At 35.2% G+C, this 10,601-nt stretch overlaps 1 protein-coding gene across 1 annotated transcript; it reads left to right on the forward strand.

The window, feature by feature from the left end:
• Positions 1–5,240: 5,240 nt before the first annotated feature.
• Positions 5,241–8,804, forward strand: LOC121245829 (LOB domain-containing protein 31-like). Its single transcript, XM_041143702.1, has 2 exons — positions 5,241–5,647; positions 8,303–8,804. Exons 1-2 carry the CDS (start codon positions 5,363–5,365, stop codon positions 8,624–8,626), a joined length of 609 nt encoding a protein of 202 aa, XP_040999636.1. The 5' UTR covers positions 5,241–5,362; the 3' UTR covers positions 8,627–8,804.
• The last annotated feature ends 1,797 nt before the right edge of the window (positions 8,805–10,601 follow it).

The following is a 10,601-nucleotide window of genomic DNA, read 5'->3' on the forward strand; positions in this document are numbered from 1 at the left end:
TTTTTTTTTTCTTTTGGGAGAGGATATTCTCTCTCTCTCTAATATGTGATATATGACTCTCAAATAATTAGGATTTTTGGGTTGGTACTTGAGAAACGGAAGAAGAACAAGAACAAGAGGAGGTGGTGATGTTTTAGGGTTTGGTGGGTGGGTTTTTTGCCTAGTTTTTTTTTTTCAATGAAATTTATAAATGATATAAAAAAGGATATAGAAGAAGTCTATAAAGCCATGCGAGAGAGCAAAGGCTTAACTACATTTAGCTACTAATTGCTTTAAGCAAACATGCAATAAACCCTTGCTATTGTTATGATCAACTAATTTCTTTTTCTCTTTTGTATTCCTTCCTCTCATGAATTTATTCAACAAAATTCGTCTCTCTTGCGCTCTCTCTCTCTTCCACTCTTAAACTGTGTCTAGTTGTGTTAAGAATGAGGGCATGTGTATAGAAGCACCAGGCCATGCACGTTGGTTATATCATCTTAATTGCTTTGCAAACGAAAACAATTAATTGGATTTTTAGAAGTTAAATTATCGGCTTATATAATGAGTTGATCTTAACTCATCTCATCTAATCATTACAATATTTTTAAACTTTCAAACAAAATATTATAAATAATTCAAATTTTTTAAATCTCAAAACAAAATAATATTAAAAAAATTTTATTTTAACAATATTTTATTTAATTTTCAACTCTCATCTCATTTTAACTCAACGCAACTTAATATTCAAATCTCCCAATGGGCTAGCATTGCATGTTTTTAAGAAGCGAGGAGGGCAAAAGACACACGCCACCAGCTTCTTTCTGGGTCAAATTTTCCGTCGAAGGAAATGAGCCGAATCTCACATCACAAATAACTCAAAGTCATAAGCCTACCCAGCAGAACCAAGGCCATGGCTGTCAAAATGTAATGATGCGGAATTTGAATCCAACCTTCATTAATAATGATTTAATGATGTAACGGGCCAGTAGTAATATTAATAATATCTAGCGTCATACTCATCTATGATATTCGCCCGATATATTAATTCCTTTCAACACAAGATTTGCCATACAAGCATATTTGAAATCCTAATGGTCTGCAGTCCAGCAAGGATTAGAGAGCGTCGGACCGTAAGACAAAACTTACCAATTGACCACTCGGTCTATATAAAACACACCGAATCCCTCTTATCTCTTTGGTGCAGGTTGCTAGAGGCTATTTGCATGAGTATGAAACACGTCAATAACACTTCTTTTATTCTCTCTCTCGACGTTGAAAATGACACGATTTTTCATTCCCTTTCCTTTTCTTAAATATGGAAACCCAAAGAAAAGCTAATTAACTGGCTTTCAAAAAGACCCCATTGGATTTTCAAATGGTCGACTCTAAGATTATTTGTGTTAACTATATATATATATATATATATATATATATATATATATATATATTGTAGTGGCTAATGTTTCTAATGATCATACATTTCCAAATAATCAATATAAAAGAAAAAAATCTAATTGTAAGTGATTCTGCGTACTAATATGCATACTCATTCGATATGATTGATCAGAAAGTAGATTTTATTGAAAACAATATTAATTTGAATTTAGAATATAAAGACAACAATATTCATACGCAGATTAGTATATAAACTTGCTTGTACATAGCAAAACTTATATAACAGTAGTGTCAATCAAGCTCAAGCAATCACGAGGCCCTAGTAGTGAGTGGGAGGTACATTGCTATGATATGTATACTGGTAATGTGAGGTGTCTAGCAACAGAAGTTGTAGAAGTTGGAAACTCATGAAACCGTGTGATCTAAAGAGTAATTATGTCAAATATATATATGTTCAATCAGCGATTATCTGTCAGGTTATATCCTCAAATAAATAGCAACGTACGATGACAAATATTCTAGTAGATAGCTCTAAGGAGCCAAGCTATGAGCAATGATATATACTACACTTTTATCTTATTTTAATCATACTAAGTAGTATATAGTACATTTATCACCATTAAATGATAAAGAAGCATGCAATAAATGATCATTTAATAGTGATAATTGATCATACTTAGTGAGATGAAAGTATGATGTATAGAATTTTTCTAATGGCATTATACAGATTGTACTAACATTCTTTGAGATAATTTGGAGACCTTTGACAGGTGAGATCGAGCTGGCCTTCTGCTACAACAGATCTCTCCTAAAATATGAGATATCTTAACCACATGATAATTAATCAGTTTTTTTTTTTTTTTTTTGGCTTTCGTTCATATATATACACACCACCTAATTATATATATATATATATATATAATATATATATATATATATAACTGATCAAATTTATTGTAATTTTCATAAGTTTTCTTTGGAAGGGGAAAAAAGAATAGAAGAAGATCAAATCATGATTAACAGGAGACATGAGATCCCTATTTTTTTCATTCCATTCAGTATTGTCTGATAGTTGCATATTCAATTCGTAAATGGGCGATCTGAGTTAATGAAGGTCAAACTCGATCCGAAGATCGGCAATCAAAGCGCCAGGGCAGCATCATGAGCTACTCGAATGTGGGAGCGCCACGTGTGAGTCGGTGACTACGAAAGTACGTAACGGCCCAGCTCATAATCAGGACGTTGGACCCTCTAGCACTTGTGCATGTTGCCTCATCAATGACAACATTTACCATCGAAGTCGTAAATTTCTTTCGTGCGCGCGCGTTGGGCGATTTGTGCACGTACTGTCTAGTATAACTACTTCTCATGGTTAAAACACATTAATCATTTGGTGTCTGAGCTTAGACAAAAAAATAACTCAGTGAGACAAAAACAATCTGTTTAAAGAGAGAGTTTCAAGAATGTTTTGTATTTTCAGACTACAAAGCTTCTTTGATCAATCTGTTTCCCAACACCCACTTGAAATCGAATTCTTCTATCTCTGGCTACAATGTTGAGGGAAAGAAAAAACTACTCTCCCAGATCAGACTCCCTTTCTTGTACGAATAAATTATATCGAATTGATAATGTTATTAAATTTGAGTATTATTCTCTCTTTGCGCAGTCAGTAGTAGCCATGAAGCCAAACAGCCGATGATTAGGAGTTGTCACTTGTCAATGTCCAAATAATTAAGCAAAGAGAGGGATTGGGGAGGGACAGGGAGACTGTTGCATTCTGCCATGTCTATGCTGTTCACCGCGTCTTCCTTCATAGAGACGGTAAGTGGGACCATGCCTTAGACTGACACGCGTCACGATTTGTTGTGTTGTAATTACATCAAGGCATGGTTTTTTGTGCTAGTCAGTGTGGGCTTGACTAGGCTACCTGTCCATCTCCCCCGTTCCCCCCACCCCCATCAGTTTCATTTGGATCCATATTGACCGTACACTTCACTTTCATAGCGTACACGTACAAAATGACAGAACTCCCCGGGGCCCGGAGTTGTGGAAAGGGGTGATGATGAAAACGATTTATAAGGTTTCCCCACCCATCCCCCCTTTTTAACCTTCGTATTATAAAGGTTGATTTTTGCTACTTATAATATTTTTATGTATTTTTTTACATATTTTATTAATATAATTGGTTAAAATAATTATTTTATATTAAAAAATATTACAATTAATCACATTAATAAAATGTATAAAAAAATACACAAAAATAATTATACATAAAATTTAAAAAAAAAGTTTACTTTTACATAAATATATATTTATCGAATAAAAAAGAGATGAGTGATATTGAATGCTATACAAATTGAACAAACGTAGTAGAGTGTTATTCAATTTGTTACAATTGAATGATTATTGGATCCAAAATTTATTTGTAGGCAACTTATCTTGAATTAGGTCTACTCTCACCACTCAATTAACTTGTCGCTCGTTGTTATCGTTTGAATTTTTTATTTTATTTTTTACTTCTTCTTTTTATTTAGTATTGATGAAGGAAGTATTTTTTAATAATATTATATTTTTTTAATATTAAAAAATACATGTAAGAAAAATGGGAAAATGATAGGGATCTTACTGGCGGGGATCCCGTTCCAATTTATTTATCTTTTCTTAGTTTTTTTACATAGTAATTAAGAAAATGTTGTTTAATAATATTGTGATTTTTTTTCTTATTTTAAAAATATTTAAAAGTGTTAAAAATGATGTGAAATAAATATTAAATTTTTTTTCACATCATTTTTTAACATTTTTAAATATATTTTTTTAAAAAATTACAATATTATTAAATAATATTTTCTTAATTACTACATAAAAAAAAAAAAAAAAAAAAACTGAAAAAAAAAACCTCAAATTAGAACTAATGGTGGGAGCTGGGAGCGGTGGGCGTAGACCCACCCGGTGTATCCACAACGTTTGCCATTTTGGCAAAAGGCGCGTCAATTCAAGAGTTGCTATCACGTACAACTCCTATATTTGGGTTAAAGAAAAGGAAAATACTATGCCTACAGAAGATTTTTATTGAATTTGTTTTAGTTTTTTCTAATTAAGTAAGTATTTTTAAATAAATATGTGATTTTTTTATTTTTAAAAAATATTTAAATAGTTTAAAAAAATAGTAAAAGAAAAAGTAAAAAAAAAAAAAGATTGTAAATGATCGGTAGAGAATTTCGGTAGAAATCATCTGTGGACGTAGGAACGTCCTAAAAAAAACCCATGTTTTGAAGTGCTGCAACTTATAACCCAGTACGTTGCAATAGGTAAACCAAAATGTTCTGAAAGATAATAGCATTGAATGTACTATATAATTGACCACAAATATACATGAGGTGAAGCAAAGAACTAAGGGGGCCACATCCATAGCCAGAAAAGTATACCAATAGAAGCTCTGTACTAGTCCCTCTGACTGAGAGCTAGCTGAAATGGAAATGACAAGAGATCAATAGATAGATGGAAAAGATAGGATGTTTGTCCCAAGTGGGGTGGCCGGGTTTAGCACGTGGCATCAACTGCGGCGGTTGGAAGTTGATTTATACTGTCCCCGCACGTATATATGTTTGCTTCACGCAAGCAGCAGCAGCTCCCAATTGCCCTCTCCCTTGCCGTGGCTTTAAAGTTTGAACCAAAATAAAAACCCCCTAATCCCTTAAAAAAAGAAATATAAATATAAATCGAACGAAAGGAAATGGAGCAAAAACTAGAACAGAACAACCAGTCCTTTTCAAATGACCTACCACCAAAACTCGCAAATTATCTAATCAAACACAGCAACAATATAATCCAACTCCTTTTCTCTCTAAATAGCTGGCCCTCTCTCTCTCTCTCTCTCTCTCTCTCTCTCTCTATATATATATATATATATATATACCCCACAAACTTAAACACCGAGAAGAGAAGATATAACTCTGTAAATTAGAAGATCGAAAGGGAGAGAGTGATGAGTGCCAGCAACGGAGGCGGGCCTTGTGGCGCCTGCAAGTTCCTTAGGCGCAAGTGCATAAACGGATGCGTGTTTGCGCCCTATTTTGACTCGGACCAAGGCACAGCTCACTTCGCTGCGGTGCACAAGGTGTTTGGTGCTAGCAATGCTTCCAAACTGCTCTTGCGCATTCCGGCACATAAGCGGCTCGATGCCGTCGTTACGCTTTGCTATGAGGCTGAGTCTAGGGTTAGAGACCCCGTGTATGGCTGCGTTGGTCACATCTTTACTCTCCAACAGCAGGTGAGCTTTGCCTTCTTTGGGCAAGTCTGACGTAGTTCCAAAATTGAAAGAGCGTTTTCCATGTCGGAGATTTTGGTGGTTAGGTTTTCGAGATCAGCCAGCTCTCTTCTTGATCACTTGCTTTATTTTGCCCCCGTTTTTTTAAGTATTTTTAATATAAATTGCATGTGGCATATTCTCCTTGATTTTTTTTAAGCAAGGGAAATTGGTCAAGGATTATGTGCAGACTGGTAGCTCCTGTGGAAGAAGTAACCCGTTAGGGGCTATGCTTCATGTTTTTCTTGCTTTAGAAGATTTTGAAATGTGCGTAGTTTTGCTGGGTTTGTCTAAAATCCAAGTTGAATTGAATGGTCCAGGGCAATATGCTAAAGTGCGGCGGTGCCATCGGTTTCTACAAAAATGCACTAGTTGGTCAAGGTTTTCACATGATCATAAGATTATGCATCTATATGACTGTTAGCTTGACACGTTTTTTCATTCTTAGTTGCATTTTCTAAGATAAACATGATAACGTACGTACGTGAGCCTATATATAATATATATTTGAGTGTGTGTGGGTTAACTTGTTATCTAGGTACTGTTAAGCAGGCCAGTTTCCTTTTGAGGTGTAAGTAGTTTTGGATTACCCATAAAAAGTGCGTGAAACTCATGCTATCTTTCCTTAGGAAGAGAGATCATATTAGGGTTTTTCCTCGTATGATCTCTCGAATAACAGCTTTCGCGCTGAAGTGCGTGCGCGCGTGTGTGAGAGAGAGAGAGAGGTGGCGGCCGCCTGCATGAACTGGGTGGTTGATCGACAGATCGAGTATGGGTTCGCGTTGCTTTCCGAAGCTACCAATTGCAAACTTAGCAGCTCGAGGATTATACAAATACCTGCGTTTTGACTTTCTCTCTCGGTAATCAGTATTGTAGCGCTAGCTAGGGCATATTTTATCTAGTAATCTTTAATAATAGATTCACAATCTTTCAATATCGAGCGACCAAAGAAATAGGAAACTGTATATTATTTATAAGAGAATTCTATATATAAATTACTATTCACTTTCACACTCTACGCTATGAAGTAATGAATAGTGATTGATGAGAATAATTTTTTAATTTATAATAACATTTCATTGCATGATATATAAATATAAACATGTTTTGAACGACACCATTTTCAATTATTGCTGGCACGAAAGGAGTACTACCATAGGTTGGTCTCAATTTGGTAAAATTAATTATTATTCTGTATGAGTTTTCTCGAGGGGAAAACCTTTTTTTTTTTCCCCTTTATCAGATGCTGTGCGAGTTATTACTGCTGCTTGTGAAGATGCATCGAAATCTTTTGTTTGCAGTTGCGGTTATAAGGCAAGCACTACTGGCGATCATTGAGGTAGCATAACTTTTATTGGATTGGAGTTTTACCCACAACTATGTACGGTAGCATGGTTACCCATGCGCGCATGCAGTCAGTAGTGATATCGTGAAATAGAAAATACGTATTGCTTTTACTGTTGATTTGATCTTCCATTACCCTTTTTGTGGTCAATTTAATTGGGAACATAACCACCGTCCATCGTCTTAGCTTTAATTAGGTAGAATTCCATCACCCTCTGATGTCAGATGTTTAGGTGCGTAGAATCGAATATTTTATGAACATTATCTCCCCAATTAAGCACTAACCGAGATCAGAGAAAGGGGTCGTTTTTTCTTCTTCTTCAAGATCACGTGGTTACAAATAAGTGGTAAAAGTCTAAAGTTTTGCCTTTAAATCGATCAGTGTACTTTATGTGTGTATCATATGACGTAAACATGTATATATAGATATCATATATTTTTTAACAATGAACTATTAATGTGGTCTCACCTATCTGTTCTGTTTGTTGGAGTTTTTTTGTTTGTTCTCTCTTAAGCTGTTCTGTATGTTAGTTCTCTCTTAATGTTACGTACCTAGCTAGCAAATAAAAATATGGTATTTTCTTCTGTTTCTTTCGGTTTCTGTTTCTGAAAGAAAAAAGAGCTGGTGATCCCTTAGGATCTTGTACTCCTCGAGATTTTCTTAGTAACATGATGCAGAACGATGCAATGAATATGTTTATAGTCCCATGGAATTACTTGTCTGTTCTTCACTAAACGGAGCATATATATGGTTCTTGATCAGTTAGACCCTATTTAGATATTGAGTTAAGTTGAGATAAGTTAAGTTCTTTATGCATAGTAGTGAGTTTTGTGTAGTCACCTAAGATAAGTTAAGATATGTTTCAATGTTAAGATGAGTTTAGATGTATTTATAGAAAGTTGAAAAAAACTGTAAGTTCCGTGTGTAAAGAGGTGTTGAATTCAAAAAGATAGTGGGTCCCATGTGTAAAGAGGTTTTAAGTTGATATGAATTTAGTAATTTGAAAGTTAAGTGTTTGTATGTTAGACTTAGACTGAACTGAATCAAGTTCCAAACGGGCCTAGCTAACACGAAAAAAAAAATCTGAAAAGACTTTCTGTTTTAGTTTCAATTGCTAGGGCATATATCATCCAGATATTGTCATGGTAAAGCTTAGCTAAAGCTTTAGATCATAGCAGCTAGCTTTGAAGCGAAAACAACTAATTTTTTTTGCAAATTAACATGCTAATATATATATATTATATAGAAAGAACTTAATTATTTCATGTTTGTAGGTAGTGAATTTGCAGGCAGAGTTGGCGTTCGTTCAAGCCCGCCTAGCCACATTGCATCGCCTTCCTCCGCCGCACTCTCAGAGCCCGTCACCTACAAATCACCATTCCTCCTCAGATTTGGGTTCAACTTCAGACCTGCAATCTAACTCTAACTCAGCCATGCATTTTGATCCTGTACAACCACATCCAATTCCCACAGAACTAACAAGTTTTCTCAATTCATTGGATGGAGATCTGGAGGCTGGGAATGCCCAAGTATTGGCTCGGGAAATCATCTCTAGGTACTTGCCCGGAGTAAGATTCCGGCCTTCAAGTCCTAATTAAATTAAATCCTAGCTTCTTGCATGTATGTATTAATGGCAACATGCATTTTGGGCATTTTGGCTGGCAATGTCTCTGGAAAATCGTACCTACTTTTTTTCCACAAGTTTAATTTCAACTTATATCCACTCCCTTTCCCAGCCAAAGTAGCTATCATTGTCAATTTTATGACCAAAATTTGCAACCATTAATTCCGCATTTAGATCTATCCAAAAGAAAACTTGTAACAAAGTGTAAAGTTCAGCCAGAGTGCAAAACTTGAATCATATAGGTAGGCTGAGACCAGTTACAATGCAAGACTGCTTTTCTTTCGTCTCAAAGACTAGAAAAAGGTTAAAAGGTCCTGTTTGTTTCCTATGAAAATGAGTTCTCACTTATCGCTGCATGTATTATAATTAAGAGCACTGCTTTTAACTGCAGTACCTAATTCAATGAAGCAAGCATAATTGAGCTTATGAGCTGTGCTTTCTTCATTATTGGCCTCACTTTACCACGATTTACTTAAATGGTATAATTCCTCGAGCCCCCGAAAATGGACTTTACACGATCCTTCATGGGCTTGCTTCATGCCTGTGACAGTTGTACCTATACTGGGTTTGGATTCTACAACCACTTCCACATTATTGTTCTGTGCCTGGATGATGGCTTGCCAGCCTTTAGCCGTGTGTAGTAGCTCTCAATGGAACGAAAATCGAAATTAATAAATTTTTTTATTTTTATTGGAGTAATGCTCCAAATAGACAAATCTCATACAAATATTTTTTTTTAAAAAGTGAGTCACTAATAAATAATATTTTTTTTTTACATTTTTTTAAGGTGAAATCTACTTTTTTACGAAGGCTTTCATAAGGCTTGTCTATTTAAAATTTGTACAAATCATTTCTCTTCTTATTGATACCAAGAGTTCGGAAACAACGTCCCGACTTTGTTGAGTATTGATACACAACATATTTCACAACAATATTATAAGATAAGGATATTTTGTAAAGTAATGTTAATTTTATAGTGTTTTACAAAATTATCCTTCATTTAACACGTTGTTGTGTTAAATATTGCGTATAAATCATTTTTCATCCAAAAAAAAGTGTTGTGTTCATATACTCACGTGAATAATCACTGCAATTATTGTCATTTCCGGCAGCCATAAATGCATAATAAATGGGCCTCACGTAGAAAGCATGTTCTAAAAAAAGAGGATAATAGGGGGAGACATTCGTATTAGAAACATTAATAAAGTGGTGCACAAATTTCTCTACATAGTTTTCTATTTAGACCTAAATTATTTCGGGTGGGGAGGAAGATACTTGCCAAATGTTGACCTTTGACAATTACATATTTTGAAATGCACTTCACCGAACGGTGAATACAGAGTTGCATTCTGTCAATGTAGAGAACACTCCTTTGTTTCACAGTTCAAGACACAAAAACTTCAGGCTAAAGACCAGTACAATAACATCAAAGCACAGGGCAAAATGAATGCGTTACCTCCCGGTGAAACCGTGAAACACTTCCACAGTTACTTTCTACTCACAATGGCTGTCCGGCAAGAGTTCAATGGCACGCTTTAGCAGGAACATGCCACATTGATAGCAACCAAAAAATCATCCTTGCATCAAAATATAGTTTAATATCATGATGTCATCTTTGAAACATTCGTACACAAACTGAAATGACCGAGTTTGATTGAGGTAATAAAGCAAGTATCGTGATACCTAGGCAACATCATGCAGTTATAAATACCCCACTTCAAAGGCCCCTTGCTGCATGTTAAAACAAAGAAGCTGTTAGGATGGCCGGCTACTGTCAAGCACTGAGGCAGCTGGATCGGAATAGTTTGACACAGCAGAGAAACATATGGTTCCAACTACTTTCGCCTTGCACTTATTCCGCTTACATAACTCTCGGTGACAGGGTCACAGGGCATACTTAATCTTTTCAAATACTTCTTGGTGCATCCAATCCAATCACCCCAATTAAT

This window comes from Juglans microcarpa x Juglans regia, chromosome 1S, assembly GCF_004785595.1.
Source record: "Juglans microcarpa x Juglans regia isolate MS1-56 chromosome 1S, Jm3101_v1.0, whole genome shotgun sequence".
NCBI classification, from domain to species: Eukaryota; Viridiplantae; Streptophyta; class Magnoliopsida; order Fagales; family Juglandaceae; genus Juglans; species Juglans microcarpa x Juglans regia.

What these genes read in the sequence shown, in the direction of transcription:
- LOC121245829 (XM_041143702.1), top strand. Translation starts at nt 5,363, where the DNA reads ATGAGTGCCAGCAACGGAGGCGGGCCTTGTGGCGCCTGCAAGTTCCTT. An exon ending in TCTTTACTCTCCAACAGCAG is followed by an intron (nt 5,648 to 8,302) that starts GTGAGCTTTGCC and finishes TCATGTTTGTAG; the next exon opens with GTAGTGAATTTGCAGGCAGA.